General features: G+C 39.6%; 2 protein-coding genes across 3 annotated transcripts in view; both read right to left on the bottom strand.

Moving 5' to 3' along the window:
* The window catches only part of Bphl (biphenyl hydrolase like), a 29,712-nt gene extending 25,391 nt beyond the window's left edge, over positions 1 to 4,321 (bottom strand). For both annotated transcript variants that reach the window (XR_007109538.1, XM_047558938.1), the window contains exon 1: positions 4,189 to 4,321. Coding sequence is in view for 1 of the 2 variants with exons in the window: in XM_047558938.1 (XP_047414894.1) it covers positions 4,189 to 4,295 (107 nt within the window). In the remaining variant the exon portion in view is untranslated. The remainder of the gene's footprint in view (positions 1 to 4,188) is intronic.
* Positions 4,322 to 8,295: 3,974 nt separating this feature from the next.
* Ripk1 (receptor interacting serine/threonine kinase 1) overlaps positions 8,296 to 21,769 on the bottom strand; it is a 28,964-nt gene continuing 15,490 nt past the window's right edge. The window contains exons 8-11 of the mRNA XM_047559282.1: positions 16,840 to 16,930; positions 15,429 to 15,992; positions 11,770 to 11,922; positions 8,296 to 10,303 (exon numbers count right to left, since the gene is read on the bottom strand). Coding sequence (XP_047415238.1) covers positions 10,017 to 10,303; positions 11,770 to 11,922; positions 15,429 to 15,992; positions 16,840 to 16,930 — 1,095 coding nt within the window. The 3' untranslated portion in view covers positions 8,296 to 10,016. The remainder of the gene's footprint in view (positions 10,304 to 11,769; positions 11,923 to 15,428; positions 15,993 to 16,839; positions 16,931 to 21,769) is intronic.

Below are 21,769 nucleotides of genomic sequence, written 5' to 3'. Positions count from 1 at the left end.
AGACCCTGTCTCAAAATTAAACAAGAAAACAAAGGACTGGGAACGTACTCAGTAGGAAAGCATGTCCGAGTTTCACCCCAATACCATTAAAAAACAAAGGTAACAATTACTGAGTGCTTATTTTCACAGAAACATAACAAGTACAGCAGTTTTCTTCCAGCTTATCAAGGGGCCTCTTAGGGCTGCAATCAGGCCTCAGATTAATAGTTATGTGCATGTTGGAAGAAAATCAGGCCATAAAGACCAGATCTTCAATGGCCCTGCTGTTTATTAACTGAACCACATTTAAGATATCAAATTTCCCAAAACTCTCAGGAAAAAATAGAAAACTTTGGAAAATTTAGAGAACAAAAATTACATAGTGTGGGGTATAGCTCAGTGATAGACCATTTGCCTATTATGCACAAGGCCCTGGGTTTGAGCCCCCGCACTGCAAAAACAATGAAGAGAAAATATTAATTCCTTCCTCTTTGGCTGTCCATTTGGTTTTTCCACCTCTTCTCCCTGCTTATTAAATATCTTCTCAAACTCAGGTGTTCTGAAGCAGTTGTGTTGATTAGAATCACCAGTAAAGATTTAAAAACATGCCTAGGACAATCCTGAAGGACATTCAATAGCTCTGTGGCAGTGCCCTGGTTATCTGCTTTCAGAAATATCAAACTCTGCTGTACCCTTAATCCATGCACTTCCTGAACACCTACCTGGTGCTGGGCACTAAAGGTATGCACTCATGTAGGTTGGAGGCTAGCAGGAGATGGGTAAATAGCCAGCCAACAGCATTTACCACGCAGTGCATGCAGTGTGTAGAGTCTTATCAAAAAGAAACCCGCTGGTAGAGAAGACCCTGGGACCTAGGTGTAAGTCACCAAGTTCAACTCACCTGAACTAACTTCTCCATGGTTGCCTACTCATCCCCTTTTTACAAGAGCATCTTCTGTCTCCTAATACTTCAGTGGGACTCAATCTTCAATTTGAACCATTTAGCAAACTTGTATATATATATATATATATATATATATATATATTTTTTTTTTTTTTTTTTTTTTTTTTTTTTTTTGGGTGCAGGGAGGGTACCAGGGATTGAACTCAGAAGCACTTTGCCACTCAGCCACATCCCCACTCCTATTTTGCATTTTATTTAGAGACAAGGTCTCACTGAGTTGCTTAGTGCCTTGCTTCTTGCCGAGGCTGGCTTTGAATATGAGATCCTCCTGACTCAGCCTCCTGAGTCGCTGGGATTACAGGTGTGCACCACCACACCCGGCAAACTTCTAAATCTAATAATTTGGATTATGCTACAATCCAAATCTTTGAAGTGGAAGTTAGGCAATTATATTTTAATTTTTTTTCAGGAGATTCCAATAGGCAATTAAGATCGAGAACAACTGTAGTGAGTTATTGGAGGGAAAAAAATCGTATATCTCTCTCAAAGCATGCCTTCCTATCTCAAAGCATGCCTCCCTTTTCTGAGAGGCTAAATAGACAATTTTGTGAAAAGGAAGAACACTTGAACCAAGGGCGGTTGAGCTGCTTTCCTCAAACAGGCAGAATTACAATGGGGGTAAGCAAGGATACAACAGCTTCCTGCAAGTAGTTAAACTAAATCTAATCTTTGTTACAGTATCAGCACTCTGTCTGCTAAGAGTTACATTTAGGTCATTTTTCCCTCCCAGGAGCAAGTTATACTGAAACTAATCTTACCATGGAGGAATCTAAGGATTAGATAACAAAGATTTGCCTACACTGTGGTGCTCTGCCAAGCCAAGATGAGTACCTGAGGGTCTGACCCCAGAGCCTCAGCACTTTGCTTTAAAAATAAAAATGAGGCCCACTTAATAAGATACGCCCTCACTTCAAAAGTCATAATCACTTATATTCAGCTATTTTATATAAAGTAACCATTAACTACAATAAAGTATTACCCACACCAGGGGCTTGAATTCAAGTGAATTTTGATAATTTATTTTTACTTTTTATTATTTATATCATTACTAATTGTACCCAATAAATAACTTACATTCATTATGTCCTAGGCCTTTTACATCCATTGTTTCAAATTCTCAAAAACTCTGTAAGGCAGGAGGCTCAGAGAGGTTAAGTAACTTGGCTGCATTCACACAGATAGGAAGTGGTGGTAATATAGCTATAACTCCAGAGACCAAGTTTTCTCTCTACCCTCATGGCTGAATAGAGTCCCCACCAGGGCTCAGGCACTGGGGTAGAACACAGTCTGACTGCCAGGTAGGGAGAGAGTGGTGACAGGCTTCAGGGGCAGGATGGGGATCTGGGACAGGGCATTCCAAGATTAAACTCAGAAAATGTTTTTTTTTTTTTTTTTTTTTTTTCAGGCAAATTGTTAGATGCTGTAAATTATTAATATTGTTACTATATATAACATACAAGTTCAGGGAGATAAGACTTTTTTTTTTTTTTTTTTTTTTTTAACCTGATCCAGGAACAAATTTCCTTAATTATTAAATAACGGTCAAAGTTCCAAATAGACTTACAAACAAGTTTTGGCATACAACTCAGTTGCACATTGGACACTGGCTGTTCTGAAGCAGTTTTGCTGTTGTTTGTTTTTACAGGAGTGCTTTTATCAACTTACAGGGGGCTGCAGCCTTGTTTCAGGGTTAACCAATACCCCTGCTTATTGTCTCAGATTACATGTGAAATCAGTTTGCAACTGCATATACGCACCTGCAGGACAAAATCTGGAGAAACCTGTTTTTCAGAGTTAATTTAGGAAAAATGGTGCTTAGTTCCACTAGGTGGATAGGGCCCTTATGTGGCCATTAAATAGCCTATCAGGACTATGATATGGGTACAATCACAGTAACCTTATCTCAATCCTTTTTTGAAAACAGGAATCTAGATACAATGCCCATTTTTCACTGTTGCTTCATATAGGTGCAGCCACTGACGTTTTTCCATCTGTATAAAAATAGTACTGAAATAATAAAACTAAGCCAAACTTAAGTACTAGTCAATTATGCTCTGAAAATTTTAAAAAGGTGGTCAGATTTACCTTTTTTTCTTCTTTGAAATTAGTACTTTCTACATTATATCAAGTAAAATTCTACATGCCAGCTACCAAACATTTCATTTTTTCCCCACAAGTCACTAATGGAACTGACACATCAACATTTAATTGCATACATGCATTGTGTATGTGTCTTTATGAGTGTGCATGTATATGTGTAGGCATATTATGTAAAGAATACAGTAAAGTTTCAGGCCACTCTATCCACATTTTTCTGCCCAGAATCTCTTGGAACCAGCACCAGGTCAGAGATTAATCCAGGTTTTTGTTGTTACTGTTTTATCTGTAAGGGGGATGGAAGGACAGAAGAGAAACATGCAGATTTTTGGATCTCTTCACAAATCTATTTCAGAATCTCTGAGTAAGGTCTGGGATTCTGAATTTTCAAAGGTTCCCAAGTTGATTCTCTTGCACATTAAAGTTTGAGATCTGCAAACTAAAGACCTCTGGGGACTTGGGACTCACGACTTCAGTTTGATCAGTTCTTGTCAGTTAACAGGCTCCAGACATTTTCAGACTGATTTCTGATATAATGGGTAGAAGGCCCTGGTGGTGGCGCAGGCATTACTGTAATCCCAGCGATTTGGGAGGCTGAGGCAGGAGAATCGCATGTTCGAGATCAGCCGCGGCCAATAAGGAAGACCCTGAACAATTTAGCTAGACCTATCTCAAAATGAAAAATTAAAAGGGTTGGGGATATACCTCAGTGGTAAAGCGCTCATGGATTCAATTTACTTGTACCAAAACCAAAAAGCAGCAGCGCGAGAGATCATTGTTCTCATAACCTCACGGTATGAAGTCTAGAAAGAGGAACCGGCTAAGCACAAGAGGCTTGGGCTTACAATCTGCTCCATCACGGGTTAGTTGTGACTAATAGCAAATTTACCTCTCCGGCCCCCTTCGTCTGCACACTGACCACCGTCTCAACCCCTAAGCTCCAGAATCACAGATCTGAGGCCCAGGCGCAGCTGAGCTCCCGGAGTGCTCCCGGATGCGGGATTTCAGGGAATGAAGGGTCACAGGGAGGCCAGGTCTCGCCCACGACCCCCATCTTTGCAGCCGGGTCCACCTGGGTCAGCGCGCCCCTCCCGCTGACCCCCGAGCGCGCAACGCTGGGGCTCCCCGAAGGGGGAGGGCGCCATTACCCGTACGCGGCCACACGCCCAGCCGCGGGGAAGTAAATCCTGGGCTTCTGAGGCGAGAAGAGCAGCCGCGGTAGCGGCCCGCCTCGGTAGCACAGCCTCACCACCATGATCCTAGCTTGCTTCGCTGCTGGAAACGCGCATGCGCAGGACTTTAAGGCTGCCCCCGCTGGCCCCACCCCCCGCCCTCCACGCCACGCCCCCGAGGCGCCCGCGGTATCCAGGCCCCCCTCGCTCAGATTGCGGTTACGTGACCCCCGGCCGACCAGGGGTAAGCCCAAGCCTCTTGTGCTTAGCTGGTTCCTCTTTCTAGACTTCATACCGTGAGGTTATAAGAACAATGATCTCTCGCGCTACGGTCCTGCCTTAAACCCTTAAGCAGCTGGCGGGATTCGATCCTTTCTTAAGTGATCCTCTTTCTTAAGTGATCCTCTGGCTCACAGGGAGAATGTCCCAGTCGGTGCCACCCCATCCTAGCCGTTTGCTATGGTGGTGACCAAGGGGAGGGGAGGTCGCTGGTCATCCTGCCTTCACCGGGTGGGCATCCAGGCTGGGCCTCCGACAGCTTAAGTGAAATTCCTGCTTTATAGCTGTTGCTAAAGGTGGGTTGGCGTACATTCGCATTTAGGGATGGTGGAATCTAATTTTTTTTTTCTGTATGCCATTTATATCCGTTATGATAGTTACTATTAAAAAACAAAACGGGGCTGGGGTTGTGGCTCAGTGGTAAAGTACTTGCCTAGCATGTGTGAGGCACTGGGTTTGATCCTCAGCACCCCATAAAAAATTAAATAAAAAAATAAAGGTATTGTGTTCGTTTACAACTAAAAAAAAAAAAAAAAAAAAAAAAATGTAAAAAAAAAAAAAAGTTAGTGGGTTAGTGCTGCCCAGGATGTTGAGAAATTGAAATTCTTGTGCATGTTGGTGGGAATGCAAAATGGCTCAGCTGCTGTGGTCAAGATCTTGGTTCCTTAAAAAGGTTAAAGAGAGTTACCCTACGATCCAGCAATTCTGTTTTTGAGTATATATCCAAAACAATGGGGGCTTCAGATATTTGTGCACCAGCATTCATAACAGCATTATTCACAAATGCTATAAAGTGGAAGCAACCCAAGTGCTCATCAACTGAGAAATGGATAAAATGTGGTGCATTTGTGCCATGGAACATTACTCAGCTTTAACGAGGACATTTTTTTTTTTTTAAATTGGTTCTTTTTAGTTGTACATGACAGCAGAATCCATTTTGATATAATTATAAAAGCATGAAATATATCTTATTCGAGTTCCATTCTTATGGATGTACAAGGTGGTGGGATTCACTATGTTGTTCGCATATAGGTACATGGGAAAATGATGTCAGATTCATTCCACTGTCTTGTCTTTGCTTATGTCCCCTCTCTTCCTTCCATTCCCCATTGTCTAATCCACTGCACTTCTATTCTTTCCCCTACCTCCCCTGTCTTATTGTGAATTAGCTTCCACATATCAGAGAAAATATTCAACCTTTGGTTTTTTGGAACTAGCTTACTTCACTTAGCATGACAGTCTCCAGGTCCATTCATTTGCTGGCAAATGTCATAAAGTTATTCTTTATGGTTGAGTAATATTCCATTGTGTATACATATCACATTTTCTTTATGTATTCATTTGTTGAAGGGCACCTAAATTGGTTCCATAGCTTAGCTATTGTGAATTGAGCTGTTATAAATATTGATGTGGCTACATCACTGTAGTATGCTGATTTTAATTCCTTTGGATATATACAGAGGAGTGGGATAACTGGGTCAAATGGTGGCTCCATTCCAACTTTTCATACTGCTTTCCAGAGGGGTTGCACCAATTTGCAGTCCCACCAGCAAAGTAAAAGTGTACCTTTTTCCCCCACATCCTTGCCAACGTTGTTACTTGTATTCTTGATAATTGCCATTCTGACTGGAGTGAGATGGAATCTCAGAGTAGTTTTAATTTGCATTTCTCTAAGTGCTAGAGATGCTGAACATTTTTTTTTTCGTATATTTTAACCATTCATCTCTCTTCTGTGAAGTGCCTGTTCAGTTCTTTGCCCATTTATTAATTGGGTTTTTTTGTTTTTTGCTATTTTTTGAGTTTTTTATATATCCTGGAAATTGATACTCTATCTGAGATGCAAGTGGGAAAGATTTTCTCCCATTCTGTAGGCTCCCTCTTCATGCTCCTGATTGTTTCCTTTGCTGTGAAGAAAAGCCATCCCATTTATTGATTATTGACTTTACTTCTTGCACCTTAGGGGTCTTATTAAGGAAGTCAGTTCCTGAGCCAACATGTTGGAGTGTTGGGCCTACATTTTTCTTCCAGTATGTGCAGGGTTTCTGGTCTAACACCTAGGTCTTAGAAAGGAAATCTTAACACATGCTAAACATGGGTGAACCCATGAGGACCTTGTATTTGAGGTTCCTAGTTGTCAAATTTACAGAGTAGAATGGGAGTTTCCAGGTGCTGCCAGGGTGAGGGGAATATGGAGTTAGTGTTTAATATGCAGTTTCAGTGCTGCAAAACGAAGAGAGGGTGGATGGTGGTGAGTACACAGCAATGTGTATGTACTTGATGCCACTGAACTGTGTAATTGAAAGTTAAGACGGTAAAAGTTTTGTGTAATTTTGTCACTATTTTTTAAGTGTTTGAGTTAAGCTCTATAAAGGTTAGAAACATCTACAACTAAAAGCTCAGTGGAGGAAAAAAAAAAAAAGCAATTACACTTTAAGCCTGGCTACCACTCTGGCCTACCTTAACGGAATACTTGGCAAGATTTGTGGCTACCACTTAGTCTTGACAAGAACAATCTGAGACAATGGCTTCCTTAGATAATGTGTTATTTGAGATCCTTCTTGTGTAACTGCACGCACAGTACTTTTTAAGTCATAGCCATGTAACTTAACCTGCGTGGCCTCACTGTCCCATTGCACTTTCTTTGGTAGTAAAACCAGGTGTGACCTACATAAAGAATAAGCAAACATGTTGACATTCTAGTTTGAACACACATTTGTCAATCGCTGCATAGAAGGAAAGAAATATATGTTTGACTTTTATATCACTTGACTTTCAGGAATCTTTGGTGGTATCATTTCCTATTTTCTTTCCCTCAAAATTGATTGGGATTTCTTGTCAGAGATGATGAAGGCTAAAAATGTTTATAGAATTTCAACACTTGTGACCCTACTGTTAAGCAGAATGGTGGCATCAAGTCTTTAGTTTCCTAATGTCAGAATTTTTAAAGTACATTCTTGAGAACGGGTCCTTTATGTATACTATTGTGAAACTTAAATCAGTGCCAGGCCCCTTATGATGCACCACCTTATTTTAACCTTCAGTCTTGTGTATTATTTATAGGTGAGGAAACTGAGGCAAAGAGGTTAGGAAGCAAGCCTTAGGCCACACAGCTAAAGAGTGGCAGAGAGGAATTTAGATCTGTTTAATTCCATAAAACTATACTTGGAATTACTATATCTTGTTATAGTAGTATTAGTCCTTTAATTTCTTTGTAATCTGTTGCTTCTAAAATCTTGAATCTTTATTTTTATTTGCACTAGTATTATAATTAGAAAAATAACACATTAAAATGTATATCAAAATATTGTTTAAAACATATTGTGAGCAAGAACTCCTTTTCTTATTCCTGAAGCCCTAACTTCAGAGGGTAGACTAAAGGCAAAGATTACAATCATAGCAACAAATGGAAAACCAAATGGGAACCAAGTACGGATAGCCTTCTTTCTCATTTTTCAGTCTGGGTCATTCTGCTTATTTGGTTTCTGCCCAAGCATAATAGTGGAGCTTGGGCTTTGTATTGAACCTCTTCAGAGGCAAATTTGACTTTTTTAGGGTGGTGATTAGAGAGTGGGGAGGGAGGTGGAGGAAAGGCCTCTGAGTCACATGGAAGGACAGCAGGGTTACAGGTCTGTCACCCGGGGGATGGAGCTCCTCTTTACCATCAGCTCGCTCTCTCAGCCAGTGCAGTAGGGTAAAAGGGGACTACACATAGGAAGTGCCAACCTGAGCAGCAGAGGTACAACAGACAATCCCAAATAGTCCCATTTATACAAAAACACACATCATTTCAATAGCCTGTATTTGATGAATAACATTTTATTTTAAAAAATCCATTAAAATACCTTCCATTTTTGTCTCTTAACATTGGTTATTCGACCTGTTTTCAATTTAAGATGATTAGAACACCATTAGAATGGAGGTAAAAGGAAACTATTTAGAAATCATACATGCTCCTTTAGCAAAGCCTGGACCTTCCCCGCCTCCAATTTTATTTTCCATAAGCATGATTTAATGCTGTGTGGCAGCTAAGTCGTGAACCTTGACACATGTGGACAGAACTGAGACTTATTATTTTACAGCAGTGCTTTTTTCAACCAGGGCAATTTTGCCCTTCTAGGGAACACTTGGAAATTCCTAGAGACATTGTCACAACTGGGGGCAAGATGAGGGAGGAAGTAATGCCATTGACATCCAGGGGAGAGAAGCACCGGACAGTTTCCCCCACAACAAAAGAAACTATGTGGCTCAATGCCAATAGAGCCAAGTGGAGAAATCCTGCTTTGCATCCTCACTTCAGAGGTGTGTGTATGTCTGCAGAGGCTGGAGGAGATTCAGGATCAAAACCAACAATATTGTTATCGACCCAAGACACCAGAATCTCTCCTGACAGCCAGACTGACCCTCATTGCGCCCTTCTCTCCCTCTATCTTGGGAGAGATGAACATAATGGCATATCTCTGTTTAGCAAAGTGCCAGCAGTGATGCCCAGTGACTGGGGTGGCTTCAATTTTCTGTTCTTTCATTTGCTCCTGGGTTTCAAAAGGGCTTTGAAAGGCTGAGTGACATTATGATCAGGCTCTCAAACTTGCCTTTTTTAGCTTCACAGCACAAAGAAAAAGATAAACATATCTCTATAGTATGCTGGGGTAAACCGAGGTAACAGCTGAACGGTGATCAGCCCTGAAGCTTTGATCATACCCAGGGGTGAAGAGATCAATATTTCCTAAGTAACTTTCCCTCTCTGGGGCACACAGGCTGGGAAACTGCATAAAGTACTAGAATGTTAGGAAAGCACGAGATGTTTGTGGTAGTCAGAATTCGTAATAGCTTCTTGAAATAACTGCCAGGAAAATCTAATGATTTTTCCCCCTGCATTTTTTTCTCCTCTTTAGCACTCTTTCCCTTCAGGGAATTTATACTTTAGAATAATGGAATGGGATTATACACAATTTCATAGAGTCTGTAGTGACAGATAGTATTTGATACTGAAGTTAACATCCTATAATTTTGGGACAAACTGTGGTTGTCATACAAAAAAAAAAAACCCTCTGTTTCAACAGAAATTAGAATTTTACTGCACGTTGGTTATAAGAGGAGCCTTTGTGGAGAAGAGAGCACAAAATAAGAAAGCTGGTTTACTTTACATTCTCTGGAATTTTTTTCCTCACTTCACCAAAACCTCAGGAAATTCAATGAACAGCATAATTTAAGGTTATGACATGGGCTGAAAGAAAATGATCTTCCTCAAATAACTCTTTTTTCCCTTTTACACCCAACTAGGCTTTCTCTTTCTCTCTTTCTCTTTAATTGCTATTCCATGGCTATTAAGAAGGCTTCCAGCTTACACACCTTCCTGAGAGTGGGATGCTGGCTGCAGATTTCTCTTGCCATTCTCCAGCTCTGAAATGCAGGCAATGACGTGTATCTGTGAGGACAGAATTCTGAATTCTCTGGGGCAGCACACCCAGCAGCGGGTTATTCACTAAGTGGGGAGTTTGCTTCATGTTGCCAAAGCCCCTCCAGGGTTAGTTCTGGCTGACACGTATCAAGGAGTTCACGAGGTCTATTCTGTGACAGTGGTGGAGTGCCCGGGCCAGCTTTCCCACTGTGGCCCCCTTATTGCCTTCCCTCATCAGCCACTTCTGGAGCATCTGGTAAACTTTTTCTTTCAGCCCATCGCGCTCATAGTCGTGGTCAATTTCATCGATCTGAGACTCAGTGAAGTCCAGTTTACGGGCACAGTCTTTCCAGTGCCTTCCCAGGTTTTCCCTGACTGGGTTCAAGTGTTTAGCAGTCAGACTAGAGGTATTATCTACCAAATGGAAAAGAAAGAAGGTGTCAGGCTATAACCCATTTGAACAATCTAGCTTCCTGGATTGCAGAAAAGCCCAAGTAAAGTGAAGAACACCAGCAGGCAGAAAAAGATGGCTTCTTAATCTAGTTACTGACTCATCGTATGAATTCAACATGCCTGCTGGCCTGGGGTCTATGTGTGACCCTTCCTACTGGCAAATACACCTGAACCACAGTCCATAGGGCCATGCCATCTCTTTCCACTGGTTCTATCCTTTCAGCTCTTCAGAAAAATAATTAATAAAGGAAACAAAAATATAAAACCACCATCAAAAACCAACCATAGTCCTTGATCCTTACCCTATCTCAGAATGCTAAATATAAAGAAAAAGACATCTGTTTTTTTTCCCACTCATCTCTTATTCTTTCCTCAGCCCATGACAATGTAGTTTCTGTTGCCACCACTAGTTATCAGCAGTCCAAGAACCTCCCAAGATATCTGCCAAATTTTGTCAGAATATTTAGGAGAGGAGCCCTGAATTTCATCAGATTCTCAAAGATACTTTGGTTCCTTAAAAGTTGAGAACATCCATAGGTATTTTAAAGGCTATTCTTCAGACTGATCAGACTTAGGGGCTGGCAAACTATGGTCTGTGGACCAAATCTGGCCCCCTGCTAGATTCTGTAAATAAAGGTTTACTGGAATACAGTCACAATCATCCATGTACATATCATCTGAGGTTGCTTTTATACTACCATGATGGAGTTGGGTAGTTCCAGGAGAGACCTCAGGTTCAACAGATACTAACATATTTACTATCTAGCCCTTTATAGAAAAACTTTGGCAACCCCACGGCTAATCAGAAAGCTGGATTCTTACTCACAATGTTTGAACTCTTGACCACTTTTCCTAGCCTGTGCCTTATGATTAATGTTACGGGCCTGCAGAGTGGAGCCCTATGAGACAGCCCTCTTGTATTCATTATAAAGGTGCTGGTGAGTGCATGACTATTCCATTTTTTCCAGAATCCCCCTTGGTGGGGACCTGACAGAGCTATTTCTCCCAGGTCTAAATAGTAATACTGACGATGATCAAAGTTTAATGATTTTATAGATTTTCCTATGTGCCAGGCAGTGTTTCAAGCTCTTTACATATTAACTCACTTAATTTTCACAATAAAGTCATGATTTAGATACTGTGATTATCCCTATATGAAAAACAAATTATATGGAAATGATATATAATTTCTTTATAATTTATCATAAAGGAGGAGATATCGAATAACTTTCAGGGAGAATCATTAGAGAAATTTTAAGATTCCATTATATCCCTCTCAACAAGTAAGAAGTCAAGTTGCTAGATATTGTCAGTTTTTAGTTTTGTGGTGCTAGGTATTGAACCCAGGGCTTTGCATACGCTATGCAAGTACCCTATCACTGAGCTACATCCCTAGCTCAGCACTAGGTCTTTAAAGAGCATCTTACCAAAGATATGTTGGTACTTGGAAGGTGGCTCTTCTTTCACATTTGCACATGTGTTTTCTGATAGTTGCGAATCCACTGCACTGATCTCCATATAATTGTAGGCTCCAATCTGAATGCCAGAACTATTATATATGCAACATTTGGGGGACTCATCTGAAGAGAAAGAAACACACAAATAAGTGCATCAAGATTGAAAGCAAGTGAAAAAACATGGCATGGTAAAGAAGCAGGGTTTACTCCAAATGTTTTAATTACACTAATTATCCTACACCATCCCCTATTATCTTTGTCTTGAAAATGTGGCTTCTCTACCTCATACTTGTTAGGATACTCTAAAACCATCAAACGAACCAACAGTGTTGGTGTAAATGTGGATAAAATGAAACCCCTGTACACTGCTGGTGGGAATATAAATGGTGCAACTATAATGAAAACCAGTATGGAGTTTCCTCAAAAAAACTAAAAATAGACTCGCCATATGATATAGTAATTCCATTTATATACCCTAAAAGAATTGAAAGCAGAGATATTTTTACTCCCATGTTCATAGCAGCATTATTCACAATAGCTAAAAAGTAAAGCAAACTAAGTGCCTATAAACAAAATGTGGTATATATACCCAATGAATCATATATGGCTTTAAACAGAAGGGATTTTTTTCCATTTTTTTTGAGATGGAGGGTCTCTTTGTTGCCCAAGCTCGTCTCCAATTCCTGAATGCTGGAATTACAGGCAATATATCACTGCAACTGGCATAAAAAGGAAATTCAGATACATGCTACAATATGCATGAACTTTGAGGACATTTGCTAAGTCAAGTAAACTAGTTACAAAAGGACAAATCTGTATGATTCCACTTATAAGAGGTATCCAGAATAGTCATATTCATAGACAGAAAGTAGTATGGTGGGGAGAGAGGGACAGGGAATGGAGAGTTAGTGTTTAATAGGAAGTTTCAGTTTGGGAGGGTGAAGACATTTGGAGATGGGTGGTGGTGATGGCTGTGAATGTGAATGTGAATGTTCTTAATGCCTCTGAACTGTACACCCAAAAATGGTTAAGATGATCAATTTTATGTTATGGGTGTTCTACCAATGGAGCTGCTACTAAGTCAGAAAATAGGGTAAATGAAGAACCCAAGGCTCAAATACACTTCTAGAAGGATCCCACTATGCAAATACCTGTTAAGTATATACAACAAATCCAAACCCAAATTCACGCTGGGTCGAACCTATCAAATGTTAGTACTGTAACTATGGAACATTTAGCAGATCTTTGCAGGAGAGAGGAGGAAGAAGAGAAGACAGCTCTTAAGTAAGAAGGTATATTAAATTTACCTCTAGGAACCTCAGATGGCACATCTGGCCCTCAACTAGGCAGCCCAGATGGAGTGGACACCACACTCACTTCATTAAATTTCTCTGATAAAGCCAAAGGAACCAGGCACCATCTCTACTGAAAGATGTAAGAAATGTATGATGCATACACATAGTGTCTGCCTGTAATTTGGAGTGGTTCCATGAAACTGCTGAAACTGGAATCATTGTAAAGAATCCCTGACTACAGTCTCTAAAGTGCCTTCCAGCTTTAAAGACCTTGTCTTTTACAAGTGATGTTTATTAAGAATAATAATAGTGATGATGACAGCTCCTACCACTTATTGGCCACCCAGTATATTATCAGGCATAGCAGTAAATTGCCTTATCCCATTTAATTCTCATAGCCCACTGTCCTAGTTTATGCTGACACTCTGTTAACTTAACAGTTAACCACAGGCTGTTAAATAGATTAAGTCAGACAGCACCTGACTCAGTGCCAGGATTTTAAGCTGTACCTCTCCAATCAGAAGCCTGTTCTTGAATTAGTGCTCTCTGCAGGCTTCCAGCTCAAATCTGGTCACTAGAAAACCCAGAAAAGTTGCAAACTGGAGAAACTAATGCAATGTTAGAAACATAAGAGAACTTGCAATATGTAGACCTTCTAATGTCACATTTTCATTTGTAAATGAGGATAATGAACACTGGAGAGGCAAAATGATTTGCCCAGGCATGTAGAGATAATGAATGCCACCAACAGGACTAGATCTCAGGTCCCTAACTAAGTCACGTGAGCTGTCCCTTTCCAACATCACTTAAGGTAGTGCACTGAATAAAAGGAAGGATCCTGGGAGAGTTCATCAAAATGAAGGAATATTTCTCTTCTATATTTACAGGTACAGACACACCCTCCTTGTATAGCAGGGTGAATTAGAAAACTCACATTTGGTGCAGCATCAAGTCTACTTGATGACAGCAAAAGCAAGTGGAAGAATTAGTTAAATTTGCAGTGAAAATTCTACTTGTTCACTTATAATCTTAGTATTTTGCAAGATCATCTTTAGGGTCAGAAACAGAAAATTCCACTAGACAGAAAATTGCTTCTAGACTAAAATCCTCCTTTCCCAACAGAAAGCATCTCAGAATTAAGGGGTGAGAGTCCTATATATTCTTGGTTGGCAGAACCAGTAGCAGAAGAAGAGTGAGAATAGAAAAAGGTTTTGGGTGCCAAAGTAGTGAGCTTTCATTATTCACGTACGATGAATAACACTGATGCATTATAATGTTTTATGCTCTGCCTTTGAACCACAAGAATTGAAGTTCCATGAGGGAAGTGACTCAGGCTTGTTTGTTTATTCACTGTTACATCTCTTCATTCCCTAGAAAACTGCTGGCACAAATTGGGGAGTGCTTTGGAAATTTTTATGGAATGAACTCATAAGTGAACCAGATGATATGGGGACATTTTAGTTTCAGTCACAAAGGGAACAAAAGGACATTTCAAAATTAGGTATGACATAGACCCCACTTCATATCTAATCCAATACTTTACATGACATAGATATTATAATAAAACCCATAAAAAATACAGAATGTTTCCAAAGGAGGTTTCTGGAGACTATAACCTTTTGAAAGATAATGGAATCTGGGACTCAAGTGTGCTGGACAAGTACTCTACCACTGAATATACATGCCGAGTGCAGAAAGTTCTATGGTTTTTAAAGCTTTCACTATCTAAGCTAATTTCAGGTTTCATAGAACACAGTATAGGTAACATTGATAGATGAAATTCAGGTAGCTAAGATGGAAGTGAAAGTATTGTTTGGTAATGATACTGAATATTAAATTAAATCACTTCTATTCTAGAGTATCTGTAATTACTATCAACCAGCTTTGACTTCACCTGAGAGAGAGATGGAAATTCAAAGAAAAGTTCTCATCATAAAAGGTATAAGAAATAAAAATTTCTAAGATTTATTTCTTATGTTCAAAAAATAGCAAGCAAGAATCTTCCCACTATGGGAGACTGGGGAACTACTAGGTGATTCAAGTTAAGAGTAGAAAATGCCTACCAATTACAAGGACCTGTAACCAGTATCTGTGGGCCACTGGGATGACTCCTATGACAAAACTGAAATACTCCCAGACCAACGATTCTGATGGAGACCATTCCACGGTGTCAAGTTGTATCTGACAACTGAAGACTCTGAACAACTTTTGCCCTCTGTCCCCATCAATAATGTCCCCCATCAATAACTTACAATCTATGACAGAGGTAATGGCTGCTTTATTTTCAAAAACATTTAAAAAAAAGATGATTGTGATTCCTAAAGGTCAGTTTACCTGTTGATGGAAAAGAGTAGAACGGAATGGTGGGTGTGCTTGCTGGTAGATTGGTCTCAGGCACGGGAGTTTTATACAGATTAGACATGTGGTTGGAATTCAATCCATACCAAACTCTTGCACCTGCTGTTCCTGGATCCAGTGGTCTTATTCCAAACCCAGGTAGGTTATATAAGTCTGTGTTCCAATATGGTCCCTGAGGTTGGCTGGTTAGCCCTGCTGGCTGGTGTACTGCACTACTATGACTGGTTGCACTGGGATAAGCAAGACCTTTTCCACTTGTATTCTGAACATTCTCATAAGGGTTCTGATGTGCAAAGGGGTCATAAGAGACCCTTCGTTTCCTTTCCTCTTCTCTGTTGTAAGCCACATTCTGTCTGGTCTGCTGTTTTGTCTGCTTGTCCATGCGGTTGCCAAAAGCATGATAGCTTGCTTCCTCCTGGAGTTTATGCTGCAAGAAGGGCTCATTCTCTTCTTGTGCGTTCTCCAGGGAGGGAGAAAACCAGGACTCCTCCACAGGGCCCATCTGGAGTCCCTGGGAACTGTGCAGTGAACCAGGCTGTTCTATAATGGAGAAGAAATGATCACTGTGGGTTTCATGAAACAATAAGTAAGTAAAATAAAACCTGAGTACCATCATGAAGCTGTCCCTCAGAGTAACGTAATGAAAACAAGAAAAAGTTTAAAGCATTTAGTAGATGATCCCTTTTCTACAAGTTTTATAGATGATCAATAGGAGTTTCTTATTAGCAGCCATGAGAACATGAGAGAAATTAGGAAAGTAAAACAAATAATAGAAAATTGAGTTACAGAGATGACTGTCTTCCTTAGCGCTTCCTAAGACTCTTTAAGAAACTTTGGTTGGAGCACAAAAGGTGGTGGTCACCTTGGAGCAATTCAGGGTGGAAATAAGAACAGCCACAGCCCTGTCCTACACACTTCCCATGGATTCCTTCATTCTTTAATAAGAGTCCTATGGAATCATGAACAATTATTGTGATTTTTATGGATGACATTTATAATTAAGTCATTTGTCCCAGATTAGATGGAAGTGGATTCCCTTTGGGTATAATGAAAAAAGCATCCAACTGTGCTCCAGATCAACCTCTTCCAGGAATCCCACGTATGTCCCCTTCTTTCTTCTGAACTCTCACATTCTATCAGATGTATCAGATGTATCAGGTCCCTTGTGCTCAGGACACTCTCTGATTTTGGTGAGCATACTGTTACTTAATATTCCAAAGATATGTAACTGGACTTCCAAATATAATATAAATTTCTTTAAGGCATGTATCCAATTTCATAGCTTCTTCTGTGTCTCCTGGATTCTAAGTAGTAATTTAGAGAGAAGAAGGAATAAATGAGCAAACAAATAAGTGAATAAATAGATTTCCACCACAGGGTAAATTACCTGAATTTGACCTGCTTGGAGGTTCTGCCACACAATCAAGTTGGAGAGACTGCAGTCTCTTCAAAACTGCATTCTCGGCTGGATATTCTTTCTGTAATTAAGAGGATAGATATACATTTCAATAAACAGCAGAAAAGAGTACCAGAAAAATATGAGAACAGATCTCTTCAGAAGACAGAAATCTCCCACAAATCTTACATTTACAAGTAGTAAATGTTTAAAAAGAAGGAAAAAAATTTTTTTCCAAAAAGCCAAAATGATCCTGCAAAAGAACAAAGTTGGAGGTCTTCCACTTCCTGATTTCAAATTTTATTACAAAGCTATAATAAAACAGTGTGATGATGGCATAAAGACAGACACATAGACTAATGGAAGAGAATAAAGAGTTCAGAAATAATCCCTCGCATATATGTACAATTGATTTTTGACGTGTTTTTAACTCAAAATGGACTACAGACTAAACTTAAGGACTAAAACTCTTAGGGAAAAAAAAATAGAAAGTTTCATGACATTGCTGGGCATGATGGCAAAAGCCTATAATCTCAGCAACTCAGAAGGCTAAGGCAGGAGGACTGCAAGTTTGAAGCCAACCTCAGCAACTCAGTGAGACCTTGTCTCAAAATAAAAATATAAAAAGGGCTGGGGATGTAGCACAGTGGTAGAGTGCCCTGTGTTCAATCCCCAGTATCAAAAATGACAACAGGCTGGAATGAAGCTTGGTGGTAAAGTGCTTGCCTCACATGTATGAAGCTTTGGAGCCCAGCTCCAAAAAAGAAAAACAAACAAAAAAACAACAACCACCCTTCTAGAAAGCTTCATGACCTTATTCTTGACAATGATTTCTTGAACATGACACAGGCAACAAAAATATAGATAAACTTGACTACATCAAAATTAAAACCCGTGCATCATCATATCCAGACAGTGAAAGAACAACCCATACAATGGGAAAAATATTTGCAAATCATATACGTTTCATAAGAGATAAATAGCAAGAATATATAAAGAACTTTTACAACTCAACAACAAACACACACAATTTGACAAAGGACTTGAAGAGATACCCCCAAAGAAGATATACAAATAACTAATAAGCAGATGAATAATGCTCGGCATTAATAATCCTTAGAAAAATGTAAATAAAAACCACAATGAGATACCACTTTATATTTATTAGAATTGCTAAAATAAAACAAAAAATAACAAGTGTTGGAACCCTTGTTCTTGCATTGCTGGCATGGAATCTAAAATAGTGCAGCTGCTATGGAAAACTGATGTTTGTTACAACGTTAAACACAAAATTACCATATTGTCTATCAATACCAAGCTTATGGCAAATAATGGAGAACAGGAACTCAGACACTTGTACACCAATGTTCACAGCAGCATTATTTATAATAGCTAAAAAGTGGACATAACCCAAACATCCAACAACAGATGAATGGATAAACAAAATGTGTTATATGTTTCCATAGGATGAAATTTTTTTAAAAAAAGTCATTTATTTCTCAAGATATGCACACTCAAGTTTTAAGTTGGCCAGGCAACTCACAGTTCCTAGGTCCTTTAATGGCCTGGGTTACAGACAACTTCATAGCTAGTGCACCACACACATGAGATGAAACAGGAAGCCTAAAAACCCCAAGCCATTCCAAGAAAAATGAGGGTAGTGAATGATGGAGTATTGTTCAGTCAAAAAAAGAATAAAATTCTGATATATAGTAGAAAACAGATGAACCTTAAAAATGTTATGCTAAGTGAAATATGCCAGAATCAAATGGAAAATATCATATGACTTTATTTCCACATCTATACATCTTAGAATAGGTAAATTCAGAGGCAGAAAATAAAGACTATCAGAGGCTGGGAAACAGAAAAGGGGGAGTTTTTATTTAGTAAATAGAGTTTGTGTTTGGCATAATAGAAAGTTCTAGAAATGGACAGTGGCACTGGCTGCACAACACTGTGAGTATATTTAATGCCACTAAATTGTACACTTAAAAAAGGCTAAAATAGTACATTTTGTGTTGTGTATTTTGCCCTAATAAAAACATTTTTCTTATGAAAGTAATAATACTCATAGAAAATACAAAAAAATGTAGGAATAAGGACTTCTTTTCTAGGTTGCTAGTATTTTTAATCATAAATAAATATTATATTTTATCAACTGATTTTTTTCTACATCTATTGAAATGCTATTTTTTCTCCCTTAATAAGATAATGTAATGAATTATGACAGACTTTCCTAAAACTAACATTGTATCTTGGAATAAACAAATTTGTTTTTTGTCTACTGATAGACTCGTATTGTTGATCATTTATTTTAGATTTTTACATTTATACTGTTAAATTAAATTGGCCTGTAATTTTCCTTTCTCATACTTTCTTTTCCAGGTTTGGGAATCAAAGTTATACTAACATAAAATAAATTATGTTAGAATATACGAAGAGTTTGGAAGAGTTTTCCCTTCTCTATTATCTGGAAAAATCTGTATATGACTGAGATAATTTCTTTATTGAATATTTGATAGAAAGCACTGACAAAGCAATTAGTGAGATATTCTCTATAGAAAAAATTTTCATTACTGATTCAATATCCTTTAGTGATTATAGGAATAACATAGGTTTTCTATCTATATATGAGTCATTTGAGTCCATTTTTAAATATTTTACCCTAGAAGTTTGTGTACTTTACCCAAATTTTAAGATAATAAGCAACAACTTCTCAATATATATACATATATACAAATATACTATATGTAAATATACATATATATACTATATGTAATATCTACATATTAATACATATATAAATATATAATACATATATATATTATATGTTTGATTTGAGAAATCTTTTATTAGAAGATGCCCCATAAGCCAACAGTTTAAAATCAGGCAATCACAATTAAATATAAAATTTCAGGTAAACTTGCCTTTAATCAGACCTTTGCAACAGAATTGCCCAGGAGTTTTTTTTCTTGTATAGAAACAGTTAATATCACTTTGAAAAATGCATATAAAAATACAGTATTAAAAAAAAAAAACACACCCCTGACTAATACCCAGCCACAGCTTATAAAACACAAGTTATTATGCTGAGACATCAATAACCTACCCCACCTGTCCTCCCAAAACAATTTCAGAAGTCTGCCAGCTCCTGAAAATCTGGCTCCCGAAGGTAGAGTGCTAGTTCCAAAACTTCCATTGGTGTTCTGAGGCCAGGAAACAAACTTAGAAAGAAAACCACTGTGGGCAATAGGTTTGGAAGTAGCAGCTGGTTTTACAGAGCCACAAATAGTGCTTTCCTTCACTGGCACCCACTTCCAAACTCAGAGCCAGAAGGGTGAGGGGCTGCTCCTTCTTTCAAGACAGGCTTCAGGGTTCCTGTGCTTGACCACATGACACCTGCTGGGTTGGGTGACTTTCCCAGATTGGAGGCTGCACCTGGATTCCACTAGGAGCTGCAGTGGCCAGCAGGGGCAAAATCCATCATGGTTGGCTAAACAGAGCTCCTCCAAGTACTTTTAAGATCCACCAGGAAGTAAGTCCACCTTCTGGAGTACGGGATGAGTCTCAACAGCTCTCCCCAGATTCTCGGAAAGGGATCTGACTCATGTTAGACTGGCAGAGAACCAGGTTAGTGGCTACACAACCAGCAAGTTTCTTGGAGTTGCATGAGGAGTACAGGTTTGCAAGGTTCCAGTAGAACTTCAAGGTCAAGGATTGAGATGAGAGGCAGTTAGGAGACAAAGAGTTACACAGTGCTTCCCTCTGCGGTGCCTTCTATCTGCCTTAAGAAAAGATTCCATGATGGGCCTCAAATGTCCCTTGGTAAACATCTGGTCAGAGAACAAGTTCATGAGCCAGGACTCCTAGCCTTCCCCAGTCCCCAAGCCAGGATCCATTTTTCTGTTTCTTGGGAAATATTTCTGACCTGTGGGAAAGGGTACCGGAGAGCCTATTGCATAACAAAGGCAGAATAAGCCCCGCCAAAAAATGTCCCTTAAGGACAGAAAGGTCCCTTCCTCATAGCAGAGGGTCAAAGCTCTAAGACAAATAATCTAAGAGGCCAAGCTCTTTAAATGTTTTCAAAGTCTTCCATTCACAGTGGGGGAAGGGGTGTCACCTAACATCATAATATATATTAAAGGTTTGCCCTCCTCAGGTAAAGCGTCTAACAGGGAGTTAATGGTCCGTGTTGTGCAAGTCTGTGAGCTTGCCTTCGCCTAGGATGGCTTGGGTATCTCCTGAAAAATGGAGCTTCAAGGAGAGAATCCAGGCCCAGCTGTCCTTGCATCACCCTCAGAGACACCAGTGGGGGCATCCTTTCCTAGCCTAAAGCTCCTACAGAGTGTGAGATTTCATGCAGGCTGATGCCCCCCACCCCATCGTCCAATGTCTGTTGCATAGCATCTGTCAGCCTCTTCCTCAGAGCTGTCAAGCTTGGCAGACCCCAAGGCTCCTCAGTCAGCTGCCTGCTGAGAAGCCAAAGGCACCAGAGAGGACACAGCACTCCCATGAAAGAGGGACAGCTGGGTTTCAGAGTTTCCAAGAATGCAAGCCCTTATTGTGTGTGCGCTGGCTGCAATGCATTCTGGGATCTACAGTTCAGACTGCCCCACCATAACCAAAATGGGCAAATTACTAAAGGGGAAAGGGAGATTAAAAAATAAACTATCTTTGTAAGACAAGAGAAGTCAGGCTTCTTGGTCAGTTAGTGGCCCACTGAGGTACTGATTCTTTTCTGCAGTTGCTGCTGCTGGCAATGGAGCTGCCTTTTCTCTGTAGCCATCCTCTTTTCACTGCCCACCAGGGTTTGCAAGTGTTCCAAGACTTTGCTCAGAATCACTACTTTGGGAGCCTCAGAGTAGCTGACCAGGGTAGGTACCTGGTCCCTCAGGGTTAAGAACCATAAGCAGAGGTCATT

The sequence above is a fragment of the Sciurus carolinensis genome, chromosome 7 (assembly GCF_902686445.1).
Source record: "Sciurus carolinensis chromosome 7, mSciCar1.2, whole genome shotgun sequence".
Classification (NCBI taxonomy): domain Eukaryota; kingdom Metazoa; phylum Chordata; class Mammalia; order Rodentia; family Sciuridae; genus Sciurus; species Sciurus carolinensis.
The sequence above is the reverse complement of the archived record's forward strand: the minus strand, read 5'-3'. Positions and strand labels throughout refer to the sequence as shown.